Source organism: Mus pahari, chromosome 11 (genome assembly GCF_900095145.1).
Source record: "Mus pahari chromosome 11, PAHARI_EIJ_v1.1, whole genome shotgun sequence".
Taxonomy (NCBI): domain Eukaryota; kingdom Metazoa; phylum Chordata; class Mammalia; order Rodentia; family Muridae; genus Mus; species Mus pahari.
The window spans coordinates 72859433-72876041 of NC_034600.1; the positions used below are offsets into that span (position 1 = coordinate 72859433).

The following is a 16609-nucleotide window of genomic DNA, read 5'->3' on the forward strand; positions in this document are numbered from 1 at the left end:
TAAATCCTACTGAACTGCTGGGCACCTGGGTGGTTCCTGTGTGTGCAATACTCTGCATGGCTTCTCCCTTGTCAATCTGTCTATTGCCTTTGTCAGACTCAAACACTGAACTTCCAAGGGAAAATAGAAAGTTATTCTGGGCCTATGCTTCTGACTTCAAATGTGCTTTTGTTATTTGCTTGCCATCAATGTTCAACTCCATAAGTTTGTGTCCCTATTAACACTACAAATGGAGGCCACACCCTACTGGCTGATGGCTAGGTGAATCGCTTGTCCTGATATCAAGGCTGTCAATTCTGTTTCTGATGAGGTTGAATAGCGGAGGGACTCCTCAATTTCCTGCTGATCTTTGAATGATCTGAAAAGGATTTATTTGCTGGATTTTATTTTACATTTTAATTTTTTTTTTTTTTTTTGAGACAGTTTCTCTATCTAGCTGTAGCTGTCCTGGAACTCCTCTGTAAACCAGGCTGGCCTGGAACTCAAATTGTCGGCCTCTATTTCCTGAGTGCTGGGATTAAAGGTGAGCACCTCTGCTGCCTAGCTAATTGCTGGATTTTAAATCCTAAGGATTCAAATGATCCAATGACACTGACCTTAAAAATCCTGCCATTTGTGTGCTTTGATGGGAAGGATCATAGGTGAGAGATCTCTCAGGGACTTGGCTGCGTTTCCCCATCCTGTCTGTGCGGAGAGGAAGATCTAGATGTTTAGGCTTATGGAATGCAAGACTTCGCTTTCCATGCTTGGGCGGCCATGTGAACAGGAGTAATTTATGGACACCATTTTCCATTTGCATATGAAATAGGCTGCTTGTTCTTTATGGGAGAGGAAATGGCTCCTTTGGGTCACAATTAGCCTATCAAGCAATTAGTCACAATTAGTCACCATGTTGGCAGTTAATTGTGCACACAAAGTTGTTTAGACAAAGTAAGACTGAATTTCCTAACTCGAGCAATATATCCAGAGTGGTGACTTGTCTGCCTTCTGCTTTGATCTGGTTTAAGGTTTCTCATTGTTCAGAGAAATAATTTAAACTCCTTTATTGACTCAAAGCTTATTGTTGGGCAGTGTATAGAATGGAACATTAGAAGTTGTGGTTGCAACCAAGCAGTTAAATTGCTTTCTCTTGTTGCTAAACATGATTAAGAGGCGTGCTTAAATGGCACAGCATGGAAACAGTATTACCCTAACAACGAAGGACCACAGAAGTGAGGAAAGGCCCCAGGGCAGAGACTCAGGGAAGGATATATGAGCAGCACAGATGGACTGACTTCTTGCCTCAGTTCTGTGGATATGGAGAGTCACCCACATGCATGAGAAACAGCAGCGCAATGCTGTGACCCTCTTAGAGTCTTTGCATGTGATATTCCACTGGGGGATGAACAGCTCTCTTGGGAGTTAGAAGACCATTCTGGAGGAGCTGACTTGGAGCCATCCCAGATTGCTGGGATGTTTAGGATCGGCAGACGACAACTCTGGAAGCAGAGTGTCACCCGAGTTCTGACGGTAAGGAGCTGGCGTAAGCACCACTAATGCCAGGTAGAAAAAGACCTGAAACAATTTCAGAGCTATAGCCAGATGAATCTGTGAAAAGCATGTTTGTTCACTTAGTCTCTGACATGCTGCATGCATTGGTATTTCACATGTAAAAGGAGAGCTGTGCTTTTTGACTTTACTGCAGATTTCTGCCGGAGTATAACTACATGTAGCCATTTATGAGTGATCTTTAAGAAAGATGTTATTCTAGGGTGGAAAATGTATTTGGGTTGGTGGTTTGGGCTCTGTATATTCCTTAAGTCCTGTAAACTTTTGCTGGTTATTAGATATGGCTAAGGAAGGTTCTAGGATACAATATATTTTAGGATCTTTGACACCTCTCATATCTAATGTTTCTAGAAATGAGGTCATGGACATGGAGATGAAGGGGCAAGAATCATCTTCCCCACAAGGGGTCCTTCTCAGCTGCTGCATGCCAGCTGCTCACAGGGAGGACCTTGAACCTTCCACTGCTAGTCAGTGTGCCAAAGACTTCCCCTCCAACATTACTCTATTGCTTTTTGCCAGGCTTGGTTGAGGATCTTTATATCTGAGTACTCGTGGGTGGGATCTCCCTTCAAGTAGTCATGGACAGACCTAGCCCAGTGTGACAGAAAGATGAACATTCCTATCTTGAAGCAGCTAGTCGGAATTTAGTATGTTACAAGACAGATTTTGCAACAGATGATCCACATCTGACCGGAGGCCTCTTTGTTCTGCTAATGATTGCTTCAACTGGACCTTGCAAGTATTCATAGTGTGCCTGTCATGAGCCAGCATTTGCCCCAGGCTCTGTGGTAGAGCAGAGAAATGGGCAGATACTCAAATGGGGTTCACAAGACATCAAGTCACAAAGATTAAGTCAACAATCCCAGGAACGAGCTATACTAAATTGAATCTTGGGAACAAGCCAAATGACACCTGCCGAGCCATCTTACCAACTTATGATTTGTTTATTATATGAGGCTGGGTCTCTATCCCAGGCTGGTCTTGAACACTCTGTGTAACCAAGAGTGTGACTTTGAACATCTGATCCTTTGCCTCTACCGCATCAGTTTATATTATGCTAAAGATGGAATCCAGGGCTGGGTATGATTAAGCTATATCCCTAGCCATAAACTTTAATTTTTAATTAGCAAAAATTGCAAATTTGGGGGAATGTAAGATGTTTTGATGCACTGAACATTTTAGAATGAGACGTGTCTCTCACTTGCATACCACTTCTTTAAGGGTCTCTGCTTTCTAAATAACCTTCTGTTGCTATAGAGCTTAGGATACAATACAAATAACGCTTGTGATGTAATGAAGTGAGCTGGTCTTCTCTTATTTATGAGAACTTCTTGCCCTCTTTTACTATGTCTGAGACATTATAATCAGTTGTAAAAATTTAAATATAATTAACAAACTAAATTCCTCAACAAGTGCTACCTCTTGGGAGTAAATATTTTTGGGAAGTTTCATTTATGTTTCTTGAATGGTCACCCCACTGAAGTATGATGGGAACAGCATTATCTTAGTAATGTTGCAGCATGTTACATCACTATGCACTGTCTATTTGGTCTATTGATATGCTAATTATCGAGTAATAGCTTTTTGAGCTGAAATGCTCAATGGAAAAGGACCTAAAGCATGACTTGTAGCATAGCGGCTACAGACAGAGGTTTATTTAATCGTGATCTGGAACTTTAACTACGCTGCTGCTGTGTTATCATTAGGTTGAGATGATACGTTAATTGCTTTTACCCACGTGTATCCATGACAGCAGCAACAAAATGTAGCAGAGGTTCTATGAACATGAAAAAGACGGGCCATCTCTTCCTTTTCTCATATTAACTCGAATGCTTTCCAATTAAAAAAAATACTTGAAATAACTCTATCTAGTCACTCACTCACCAGAAAACCTCAGCCCAGATATATCTGCTTTCTTTCCTTTTTTCTCAGATTGAAAAGAAAAAAAAATGCTTAGTATTTATTTACCATGGACATGGAAGACATGAATCACAGACCCAATAACTCATTTTTACTCCTCTAAAATGAAACCAAAATGCATGGTTTTGTGGGTTGATTTTGTTAAGGCCAAAGAAAAGGTACAACCAGAACATGACAGTCGTCTTGACTGTTGAAGTCATCCATCTTCGAGGGAGGAAGGTTTTACAATGGAGATGTTATCTCTCAGCTGCAGAGAGACCTGGTGTTAGTCTTGCATGCATTCATACCAGATAATGCGGTTGGTGAGATTTCTGATTGTTCCCAAGGATTCAGGGATTCCTGTGGGTAGAGGTTGAGGGGTGTGGGAGTGCTCCCTTGGGGAGGCATAATGTCTCCTACTGAGATGCTCTGCAGGAGGCCAAAGCTTGTTTTCAGTGTGGTGGACAGAGGAGGCCAGGACATAAAGAACCTAAGCTGTCTGATAGCTGGCAGATGCTGAAAGTCTGTCAGTACTGTTGCTTGCTGGTACTCTAGCCATGTTAGTGTCCTTTGTTATTCAAGCCTAGACTTGTTTGGCTTGGTGACCACATTTCACATTGAACATGCCAAAATGTTTTCATTGGAACCAAGGAAAGCAATTGGCTTGAGGATTTACTGGGGAAATGGGGAAGGGGTGGGTATTGTTTGCTAATGGGCAGGTGACTATTCTTGGGTCCGATCTAGTTAGGGCCCAGAGATGCTCATATTGCAACATGTAGGAGGTAGACTTGAGAGAACACATCAAACTGCATTGATTTCATAGCTGCTGCTTACATACCTACCTTATGCCAAACACTGTGCTCCAGGGTACAATAGGGGAAGTCTCCCCAGAAAAGATCACCTCATCCCATTATTCTTTTTTCCCCCTTGCAATTCTAAGAAGCAGCAAAAGAGAGGCTAAGAATTAGAAGGACCCCACTAATTTTTGGGACCTTCCATCCAAAGCTCCTATTCAAACAATAACCTGGTAGCACCAATCAATCACTGTCCTTTCAGAGCATAATTTATGCTCAACAGACTTGCTGGGGAGTGTTGAGAATGAGCTGTACTCAAGTTCCAGTCCTGGACAGTCAAGACAGGCTTCCTTGTGGTGGGAGGCACGGGCACCAGCAGTTCCTGGGTGATTCTGGAGGACAGATGGCTTTAAGCACAGTGATTTATTTTATGAATGGGAGAAGTTTGGAAATTTTACCCTGGTGTCACATAGAATGTGAATGGTAACATATATATTTTAAGTGCTTGGACCAGAGCCACCCTGAATTAATGACCCTGGTTGCCAGAGGAAACCGTGAAAGAGAAAAATTCTGTAAGCTAGGTAGTTCTGATTTCAGAGGAAAATCACTGTTGAATGGGGTGTAGGTGAAATAAATGGCTGTGTGAAAGCTCACTAAATCTTTTACATCAGACAGCTGACTGAGCGTTGCGGGTGGGGTGGGGAGGGGAGCGGAGAGATGACTCAGTAGTTAAAAGCGGTCTTCTAAAGGACTCATGTTGGGGTCCTAGCCCCAATGCCTGTGAATATCTATAACTCTGGAGTCCCCTTTGACTGGGTGGGTGTGGTATGGTGGCCCGTGTTGCTTTAATCTCCAGCACTGGGGAGGGAGAGGCAGGCTGACCTCTGATCTGAGTTTGAAGCCAGAGTGATGTAGTGAGCCCCCCCCCCTTTAAAAAGCGTTGAGTTGGGAAGATGGAATGTTGGGATGGGAAGGGGGGGTTGGTGATGGTAATGTTCCTACTGTGGGCCTAGAGTTAGGTTTTGTTTGTTTGTTTGTTTGTTTGGAGGGGGGATTCACTTATCCTAAGTAGTAATAGAGAGATATCTTATTTTCTGTAAGGGCTGCTGAAGTAGAGATAATATTATGTTCACACAGAAATCATTATGTTAACATAGCAATGGCACAGGCTTTCTGGGGGAATGTGAATGAGACTTTTCACTTTGTCGAGGGTGAGGATCCCCTAGATTCCAGTACCCCCTGTGAACTGGAGATTACCTCAACAGTTTTGTTTCCTCTTGGGTGTCCTAGGAGTCATCTTGTGATGCCATCTGGGTTTCTTTGTCACTTTTAGAAGATGACAGCTTTGAAACCTGTACAACCCCGGTGTACGGTGTGTGAGGTGTGACTATCTCTTAGGGAAGACCACTCCTATGCTCTTGGGTGAGCCTTTCTGCGCATTTCTCTTTCCCTTACCCCTCAGACACCTGCGTGTATGTGTGTCTTATAAAATCTACCATTAGAATACCTCCTAAATGTAGACAACCTTTTATTCCACTGAAAAGAATGACAGAAAAGGGAATTAGCATAGGAGCAGATTAAGGGTTCCTTGAAACTCAAGAGAAATAGATGAAATTCCAAAGCATTCTTTGGGCCACCCACTGGATGGCACCTTCTCTGTTTAAGTGCCCTCTCTGTCCCGGCTACTGGGTCTGCAGTTGTGCTGAATAAAAGACGCCTTCACCGGGCCACCTGCTGTGAGTGGGATTAGCCGACGGGCGGGCAGTGAGGTTCTTTCTCTCCAGGACGTAGACCACTTTGCTCAAGAGTTTTAATTCACAAGGAGCAGCCCTGCCCTCTGGGTAGCTGTGGTCCTTCTCCGGGAGGAATAAAAGGAAAGTGGAGAGAGACAGGGAAGGCGTGAGAAGCGTTTCTAACTTGGTCATCCCAGTCAATTAAAGAAGACCGGGTGGGCTGGAAAACACCCTGCAGAGCTGGAAGAAGTGGCTCCCGGGGTTAAAAAGAAAAGGCTGGAAGTCAGAGAGAGAGAGGCTGACAAGTGGAAGAGATCTGCTCCCCTCAGCGTCTGCAATTCAATGCACTTGGACAGGAAGTTGGTTCAGTTAGCTTCATTTTGGGGGGCGACAGGGGGTGGGGATAAGTTTTACTTGGGGCCCCTCATCATCAGACTGAATCCTGGTCTCCAATGACAGATCCACATTGATCTGAAGTAATTGGTTCCATCCCTTTCTTGGAAGTGACTTGTAAAGTAAATCAGCCAGTTAATTCACCCATTGATTATACAAATCACAGGGCAGGGTGGTGTGGCATCTTTCCTTTGAAAGGTCAACATCACAGGCTATAACACAAAGGCAGATTAACAAGAGGAAAACAACTCAGAGTTATTTAATTAAAATTTTGCACGACACAGAGGCCTTCAGAAAGAGTCAAGGACCCAAGGAAACTTTCTCTTTCTGTAGATGGTCAGGTGGAAATTTGATCAACTGGGCAGAAAGAATGTGAGCTTGTAAGTGGAGAAACTCAGCACGGCTTCTAATCAACTCTGTTCCAGTTTCTCTGTGTATCTTTCCTTCCCTTTGGGTATGGGATATGGTTGAGACTCCTCAAGAATGAAGTCCTCCCAGGAAGGAGACAGAAAGGAGAGTGGCCTTACTAATTTTTATGGCTTAGTTTGAAGAAGTTCATACACTCAGTGACACTCCACTGGAGAATGCGGACGTTCCCTCTCTGTTAGCAGGTATCCATTACAAATACAATAGCTTCTTGGTTAGGGGTGGGGCTTTGTGCCCATGTCCCCATCTTAGAAGGCACTACAGTTCAGAGCAGTGATTTCTAACCTTCCTAATGCTGAGGCCCTCATGTCATGGCAATCCCCCCCAACTGTAAAATCATTTCATTGCTACTTTGTAACTGTAATTTTGCTACTGTTGTTAGCATCCTGTCTAAGCTCTACCCCACAGTTACCTAGCAACAACCAGGTAGACCTGACCCCACTATAAAAGGGGCCGCTTGCCCCCTCCTCACTCTCTTGCTCCTTTCTTCTCTCTTGCACTTTTCTGCTTCTCTTCCCCCATCTTCTCCCCATTTCCTCCCTCCCCAACTCTCTCCATGTGCTCATGGCTGGCCTCTACTTCTCTCCTCTCTCTCTCTCTCTCTCTCTCTCTCTCTCTCTCTCTCTCTCTCTCTGCCTCTACTACCCTCTTAACTCCTCTCCCCATGCCCTGAATAAACTCCATTCTATACTACACCATCGTGTGGCTGGTCCCTTGGCGGGGAAGGGTTGCCTCAGGCCCGCAGAGGCACCCCTTTCCCCCATACCTGACTACACCTCCATAGAACATATCCCTACTCTCTTTATCTTTTTATGTACACATCAACTGTTATGAACCCTAATGTAAATATCTGATATGCTACCCCCAAAGGGGTCTCAACTCACAGATTGAGAACCGCTGCTTTAGAGTATCATTTCGAGAGCCCCCTGCACTATTACATGAGGTTCTTGCATGTGCCAGACATTCACTGTTCTGGGCACTGAGGGTATCACAAAAGTCCAAAGAGAACCACACTTTGCTATAGCGTTGACGTCCTTGCAGTGAGGACAGTGTTGAGCTGGGATTTGTTTTCCTTCAATGCTCAGGAGACAGATAAGAAGGGTCATGTGATGTTTGTTTGTGGCAGGGAGATAAGCTAAGCCAGGTGGGTCATTGGGGGTATTCTTAGAAAAAAAAAAAAAGGAATACATATTCTGTCAGTATCCAGCCGTTTCATCTGGGTAGGTGCTTCTTATAAATTCCCATGAGCATTTGGGCTTTCCTGCTTCACCTAGCCCAAAGGGGAATAAAAGAAGGCTGACTGTCCTGACCAGACCCATGTCCTTGGCCTTGCCAGCACAATCTAATCATCAGGTGATCAACTATCCGCAAGCTTCAGATTGATATGGACAGCTAAGTCAAAACCAATCATCAGGGTATTTACTTTGGTTATTTACGATAAGAAACCTGAAAGCTATTTGCAGATTCGGTATTGTTTGCAGTCATCTCGGGTGGGGACTTTAATGTCCAGCAAAAAGCTAAGCAAGTCGCATAGCAACTGTACCGTTGTACCTGTCCATGCACATAAAAACCCAAAACACCCATATCAAACAAGCAAAAGTGTGTTTACTTAATAAATGTAGAACTGGATTTCATTAACGTGGAAATATCAGGTTTAGACGAGTAATGGGCTAATCATGTTATGTAGAAAATCTTTTGAACAATGATATCTATTATCTATTACCTGCATATCTATCATCTGTCTGTCTATCTACCATGTATCATATCATATCATATCATATCATATCTATCTATCTATCTATCTATCTATCTATCTATCTATCTATCTATCTATCTATCTATCTATCTATAATTTATTATATTTTTTGCATCCATTCTTTTGCCCAATCACTTCCTCCTGTAAAAGATATTGGCTGATCACAGTGTATAAAATACAATGTAGATAAGAGTGCATCTTTCCATTGGGAGCAGCAGCAAGGAAGAGAGAAATGTCTGGGAGACAAGAAAGCGTAGAACCCACTCTCTTGAATGCACAAGCAAAGAACTCAGCTCTCAGAATGTTTAGGGGCCGAGGGTGGGATCGGGGAGTTCGTAGTTCCTGGGAGACTCAGGAGTAGAATGATAGAGCTGAACCTGTGGCAGGTAAGCTGGGAGATGACACCAAGGTGGCAGTCAATAGCTCCGAATATACGTACTCGTCTCTGCCCACAGCTCCCTACAACCTGTACACAGACCCTGGGTATCCTTCTCCAACACCCTAGAATAACCCTTAGCTGATAATGTAAAGAAAAGGTCTATAGAATGGATTCAGCAGTCGTCGTCTCTCTCAGAAATCTGCCATTCAACTTGGCCCATTGGTTGTGCCCCAGGACTCCCAGCCTGCCACTCACATGTGAGGAAAGTTGTAGATGGTCCATCCTCTCAGGTTTCCGGTGTTCAGAGAGCAGTGTCTGCTCGGCAGGCTGTGTTTGCTATCACCATAGCAAATGATGTAAAGCAGAAGTCTAGTCAAAAGCTGGGCGGTGGTGGCGCACGCCTTTAATCCCAGCACTCGGGAGGCAGAGGCAGGCGGATTTCTGAGTTCGAGGCCAGCCTGGTCTACAGAGTGAGTTCCAGGACAGCCAGGGCTATACAGAGAAACCCTGTCTCAAAACAAACAAACTAACAAAAAAGAAGTTTAGTCAAGTGTCCATGTCCAGTCACAACCAGTCACCAAGGGGTTCTCAGCTTCATAGTTCCTTCCTTACCCCACTTCTGCTCGGTATCAGTGAGGTCACTGTGGTGAGCCTGGGTCAGAGGCAAACCTGTTGAAAGGTAATACCAACGGGGAGAAGGCTTCAACATTCATGTAACTGAAAAAATCATCAGTGAAAGTCCTGTTTTACTTACATTTTGATGTTTGGACCAAAGCCTTGGTTATCCCATTTTAATCCATGTGCTGGGTGACTTGGTGATCCCTACTCTGTAAGGACTTTTGTCTGGATCACTATAATGACTCCCTGTCAGAGGCAAAATAGAAGACTGAGCATGTGCGGTTCATCCCCAGTTTGTATGGGCAAATGCAGACAGCGATTATGGTGTGGAGTTCAGGGCGAAATAATCAGAAATCAAAACACCCAAATGGGCAGATCGGCTTGGCCAAAAAGCCACTGAGCTCTGTGACGGGTACACAGCACTAGAAAGTTGCTTGGAATCTGGATTTTAACATCTTAGGCTTACAGTTTGTATTATACTTTACTGAGAAAGAGGACACATTAAAGGAGGAATGGAATTTCACTGCTATATCGTGCAATACTTGGGTCTTAGAGTTTGAGGGAATTACAGGACAGAAAGGTTAAATGACAAGCTTGAGGGATCATAATTGGTGGAGGAGCTGGGACTAGAAACCATGACCCCGACAACAACTTTTCTCTGTGCAGGGTGCCACCTTGCCTGAGAAGTGGCACCCACGTAGCGTAGGCAAGGACACTAACCACCCTTCCATCCCAAGGCATCAGCAGTAAACCTCAGCACAAATGTTTTCTAGATTTTTCTTGGGTACTAAGTGTGTTTCTGTCTATCCCCAGATCCCTTAATTTCAGTGCTCGCTTATTCAATGTAAAACAACTGTTATGGAGTGCTTTAAAAAAAAATCCCACCTCTGTGGCTCACTGGTAAAATCCCATCTCCGTGACTCACTGGTAAAATCCCACCTCCGTGGCTCACTGGTAAAATCCCACCTCCGGGGCTCACTGGTAAAATCCCATCTCTGTGACTCACTGGTAAAATCCCACCTCTGGGGCTCACTGGTAAAATCCCACCTCCGTGGCTCACTGGTAAAATCCCACCTCCGTGGCTATCGATCAATCAACTTTTTTTTTTTTTTTTTTTAAAGTAACTATCACTGGTTACTTCTTACCATTTGTCTTTAGAGACCACGACTCATTATGCTGTTGCCTTTGCTACTATTCTATTGTGAGAAGACACATGACTAAGATGACTTATAAAATTAAGAGTTTATCGGGGGTTCACTGTTCCAGAGGGTGAGTCCATGACCATTGTGATACGGAGCATGGCCACATGCTGGCAGGCATGGTGCTGGAGTAGTAGCTGAGAACTGATATTTTGTAGGTGTCCAGCAGCCACAGAAAACCGGGTACCTACTACCTGAAAGGGAGGCTGGGCATGAAAAAGGACGGGTGGGTGAGAGAAGGATGAAGCTAAGACAAAGGTTTCTGATCAAGGCTCAAAGTTTGATTTTTCAGCTCTGCGTTTATATAGGGAAAACCCACAGACCCATCCTTTGTTTCATCTGGATTGTGTTGCAAAGCAAGCTGAGCAGGCAGTCTGCTCCTGCAGGAATCTTCAGGTGCAGCAAGGTGGAAGACTCCACCCTAGGTCACCTAGGTCAGCAGAAGATCAACTGTGGCCAACCCTTAAGGTCTATTTAGCCTGCTAAAGGCTGGGGGAAGCGCACAGTATTTCATCCACAAACACGGGGCAGAGAGCTAAATGGGGACAATGTAGGCTTTTGAAAGCTCAAAGCCCATCTGTAGTGACACCTCTCCTCCAACAAGGCCACAACTTCCAACTCTTCCCAAACAGTTTCACTTAACTGAGGACCAAACATTCAGGCACATGAACCTATGGGGGCCATTCTCATTCAAACCACTCTATGGTCATCAAGTCTTGAACTTGGCCTGAAGCTCAGGATGGCTTCGGAGTCATGATCCTCCCTCTTCTGCCTTCCAAGTGCTGGGACTATAGGGGGGCACCACCTCCCACAGTGCTTCTTGCTTTCCCAATCACGTTCTGCTTTTGCTCTCCAAGTGTCCAACAGGAGACTCAAGTCCAGTCAGCTGGTCACCTTGTTGCTGTGGTCCCTGAATAGCCAGAAAGGGGCAGATTAACTTCACAGCCTGCCAGTGTACTGATCTGATTGCTAAGTGGTTGCCTAATGGTATTGACTCTATCATGGTAGTAGAAACTAAACAGGATTCAAAACCTCTCATTGCACCAGGATGTACCTAAGGCAGTGAAAGCAGAGACTGGCAAACTTTCATCTTGATGATGCCAGGATTGCATATTTCTTGTCTTTAGGAAGTGAATATACTTAAAAATAGCCTTTGAAAACGTTTACTTTAAAAAACATGCTGACCACTTTCTTTGTATATACAAAAGTGCTTTGGAAGTTTTTTCCTTCTGTGAGAGTTGGGCAAAAATAGAATAATTAGAGTTCTGTTTTAGAGACCAATCTCTCTTTTCTCTGTATTTTCTTTTCCTCTCTGGAATTTGTAAAATCAGGTCATGGAGTAATGTGCTGCAATGCTGGATTCTCACTTAAGATGTTGCCTTCTTTGCCAGCCTTCAGATGCACTGAATCTCGAGTCCTCTGTCTCCGTGCCTTCTATTTCTCGTCTGGCTGCTGCACATCTGCTTCTTCTTTTGTTGTTGGTTGACCCCCAAGCTCTCAAGCTGTTAAAAACACTTAGTACAGACTCCAAGAGATCACTTTGAGAAAGTGTTTTATTTCTCCCATACAGGAAGGTAGAAAGCAGTTGAAAGAAAAAAAAAATGGTATCTTCCTTATTTTAGTGACATTTGGAAATACATTTATGTGGTTTTCTATTTGACATTTACGGAATGCGTACTTTATGCCAGGACCAAGAGAATTGGTAGAATGTTTATTTTGCTTATTTATTTTAAGCCCCAATGTGTACTCTTTTCCTCACATTGTCTGCAATGAGTCCTTCCTTTGGGTTAAGCGAAATGAGTGTCAACTGCACAGGGCTAGCAATGGCCACCAACCTGACTCCTTGCAGGTCTCTCTGCTGCCCAGCTTCCTTTTGCCCTCCTTCCTCCTCTATATTGCCTGTGCCCTGGGCAGCGCTCCTCCGACCCAACCCCACCTGCCTGTGGGGTTGGGGTGAGTTGGCACAGAGTCAACTTGACACAGACTCCGGGAGCAGGCGAGAAAGGCTGCAGCAAGCTCACCTGAGCACTGCAGCAAGCTCCCTTAACACCCTCCACCCACGTCCCCATTGGTCCCAAGAAAGCATCTCTTTTAAACAGCAGTTTGTGGTTGGCTGGCATTATTTGCACTAGCAATTCTTGACCTCTCAGGCAGTCCTCAGTTAGGTCCTCCTGCAGGAGATGCTTCTGCAGCTGCTTGGCCCCTAGTGTTTACATAGAGGCAGCCCTGCTGTTTCTGCTCCACGTCTCTTTCCATGTAGTCCTGGCCAGCTTCTGGGCTCTGTCTTGTTCCCTAGAGTTCCTGCCTTATTTCTTTGAGTGCTGGGATTCGGGCGTATACCTCCTACCTGCCTCACTGCCTTCCAATGTCCCCAAAATCTCAACACTTTCATCTTCACTTTCTTGCCAATCCTTTGAATCTTAAGTTCTTAACTCTAAATCCTTCTTAAGGAATGCAATGTCCTTTTTCCATTACAGTGACGTTTCTGGAAAGAGCAGCCTGCATTTAGTTTGACTGTATTTCTTTCCCCCTCAATCACCCATTTCTCAGGCATGCATTCTATGTCCTTTGCCCACCCGGTGAAAATTTCCTGATGCTATCACTGCATTGCCCGAGACTTCTAAGGAACAACAACCACCTCTCTTGGCTCCGTGACTGACTGGACTCAACTTCATGGTTCTGTGCCTCACGACCTTGGCTGAGCTGCTGCGATGCAAAGGCAAAGCCCATGTTATCTAATGGTGGGCTCGGGACATTTTACTGCCTCACTTTTGCAAAACAGCTGTGCGACGCTGCAGCCATTTGCAGACAGAGTCCTTGCAGACGTGCTAGCTAGTATTTGCAATCATCTGTACAACGTATAGTGTTGGCCACTGGCTACGGTTGATTGATGCTATTGTCTCCTGCATTCACAGGGCTGCACAGACTCAGCCGTCTCTATTTGCACTTCATTCCCTCCTGGCTCTAAGGTTTTCACTCCCTTGTCTCTTTATCTCCATATCTTTGTTGGAATATATGTCTTCAGTAGATTTATTTATTTTATGTGTCTGAGTGCTCTGCCTACAAGTATGTAAATGTGCTATAGGCATGCCGGTGCCCACAGCTTCCAGACGATCACAACAGACCCTTTGCACCTGGAGTTGCAGGTGATTGTGAGTGGTCTAAGGGTTCTGGAAACCAAATCCAGGTCCTCTGCAGGAGCAGTGAGTGCTCTGCACTGGGGTGCTCATCTCTTCAGTCTCTTTGTTGGAGAATATGATTTTCACTCCTAGTCTTAACTTTGATTTAATTATTTACTTCATAAACATTTATTGAATAGCTACTATGCTTGAGGACAGTGCTGCTGATGTTGTGTGTGTGTGTGTGTGTGTGATGTGTGTGATGTGTGTGATGTGTGTGTGTTTATGTGTGTGCATGCACATGTGCATGATTGTGTGTATTTGATGGGTGTATGATTCGGTGTGTATGTGTGTATGACTATGTCACAGCACATATATGGAGGTCAGAGGACAACTTTCCGGAGCACGTGTTCTCCTTTCCTAAATTCCAGGGATACAAGCCAACTTGCCAGCCTTGTACAGGATGTGCTTTTTACCCACGGAGCCATCTTACCTGCCTGATAGTTGGTTTTGCAGGTTCTGTTTTTCACAATCACAACAGATCACACCTCTATTGTTGTTTTTCATGCCAATAATCTTATGTTCTGCATATGTCTTTTTCCCCCTTTTTTATTATTTTATTTTTATTGTTTTATTATTTTCTTTATTTACATTTCAAATGCTATCCCGAAAGTTCCCCATACCCTCCCCCCGCCCCTGCTCCCCTACCCACCCACTCCCACTTCTTGGCCCTGGCCTTCCCCTGTGCTGGGTCATATAAAGTTTGCAAGACCGAGGGGCCTCTCTTCCCAATGATGGCCAATTAGGCCATCTTCTGCTACATATGCAGCTAGAGACACAAGCTCAGGGGGTACTGGTTAGTTCATATTGTTGTTCCACCTACAGGGTTCTGCATATGTCTTATGAGGGATATCCCTCATAAGAATGGTCTGGCTCATAATTCTTGTTATGTTGGATTGGGAGCCTTATCTGTATGCGATGAGTTTACCTTGAACTCTAGACGCACACTCCCAGTGACTGACCTGCTTCTTACACATACTGATATACCTGGACCCAGCACATCCCAAAGCCCACGGGTGGTGGTGATGTCACAGTTTGCTCCTGATACAATTCCAGAGACTAGAGGTGCTGCAGAGATCCACTTGTCTGCCTCTAGGCTTGTCTCAGTACCATGTTCTCCACACTGACGTCAGGATGATGGAGCATTGGTAGTGTAGACAGAGCTAACATCTGTCTTCCGTTTTTCAAACCTTGTCATTGATTCTAGATAATGTTCGGACGTTATGGTGTGTGCAATGAAGTATTTTATCTCATGACTTCTTTCTCATCTCCTGCTGTGCTTCTCAGTCTCTTCCTCACCCACTCTGGCTGCCTTGTGTTTCCAGAAGGTTCTGAGCTTTCTTATGCCTCTCACCTCCTAGGGAGTGATGGCAACCTTCCTCTGTCTTCTCCTGAAACCTTTTCAGTCATGCTGCCTTCTCTCTCTCTCTTCAGCTGTAGGTTAGACTGGGGGGTCCCTTTTCTTGCTCCTTCTCTGAAGATCTAGAGGCCCCCTGCCCTGTCTTCTGGGACCCACAAATCTTATTTTTCTTCTTAATCTTTATGACACCTTGTCATATTTACATATTTTCATGTACTCTCACAGTCAGACCGTGCACTTTTTTGAGGTTACTGGTGGTGTTTATGGCTATAGTTCTGGCCTGCACTGTAGTTTAATAAAAGTTTCTTGATCAAAAGGGACAGCTTTTCTTCTGTTGCTAGGAACTACTAGTTGGTATTAAAGCTAATGTACTTATTTAAGTAATGGATTGGCAATTTAAGGTGTTCTGATGCCAAAATAGTTGAATAAATCATGGCATACCCACATCCAATATTTTGTAGGTATTATAAAAGTTCTGGAAAAATCTGTGTCAAACTTCAATGAACCCTGATGCACTGTTAAGGAAGAAATGCATGAAGAATTTTCATGTCATGTTATAAACATAGGCCTATGCACATGCTTGCATACGTTGTGTGAGCAAAGAGTGCAGAAGGGTTAGCATTAAGTCGCTGACCCTGCTTACACCGAACAGTCCTCATTATTGTAATTCATAGCCCACAGTCAAATGCATGGGCAGCAGAGGTCAGAAATGAATTCCAAGACCAGATATGAACCTGATACACAGCAAACAGAAGAGATAAGAACATTACTCTATGGCTAAGAAAAAAATGTTTTCAAAATTGGAATTTTCAATTTTTTTACACGTATCTATTAAACACTTTTATGTGTATGGAAATAAGTCTGTAAAGACGAAACAAAATGTTAACAGCAATAATTTATGGTTGGCAGATTATTTTTCTGGCTTCTTTTTGTTTGTCTAGTATTGTGCGATTTCAAAGCAGTGGCCACACCTTGTTTTCATAAGAGAAGTAAATTTATTTCTAAAAATAGAAGAAGAGTACATATAAACTGGTACCATTAAGCTGCCTGCTATGCGAAATTCTAAGACTTGAAAACCACAATTGTGTGAAATTGTTACAAAATGAGCCATTTGAGAGCAGCAGTTGCAATATAGCATTTTTATCTTTTTCTTTTAGCAACGACTGAAAGAAGAGAAGGAAGCCAAGAGGGCCCGTCTGGATGGGCGACATGACTATCTGTTCGCAATTGTAGCTTCCTGTTTGGACCTGAACAAACCGGAAGTGGAAGATGCTCTTCTTGAGGGTAATCAGGTAGGAAGCTTTTGTGTCCTCACCATCCTGTTG

At 44.0% G+C, this 16609-nt stretch overlaps 1 protein-coding gene across 1 annotated transcript in view; it reads left to right on the plus strand.

Annotated features, from left to right (window-relative positions):
• The first annotated feature begins 1239 nt into the window (after positions 1-1239).
• Dnah5 (dynein axonemal heavy chain 5) overlaps positions 1240-16609 on the plus strand; it is a 235205-nt gene continuing 219835 nt past the window's right edge. Inside the window, exons 1-2 of the mRNA XM_021208310.1 lie at positions 1240-1509; positions 16442-16576. Of these exons, the coding sequence (XP_021063969.1) occupies positions 1453-1509; positions 16442-16576 (192 nt within the window). The 5' untranslated portion in view covers positions 1240-1452. The remainder of the gene's footprint in view (positions 1510-16441; positions 16577-16609) is intronic.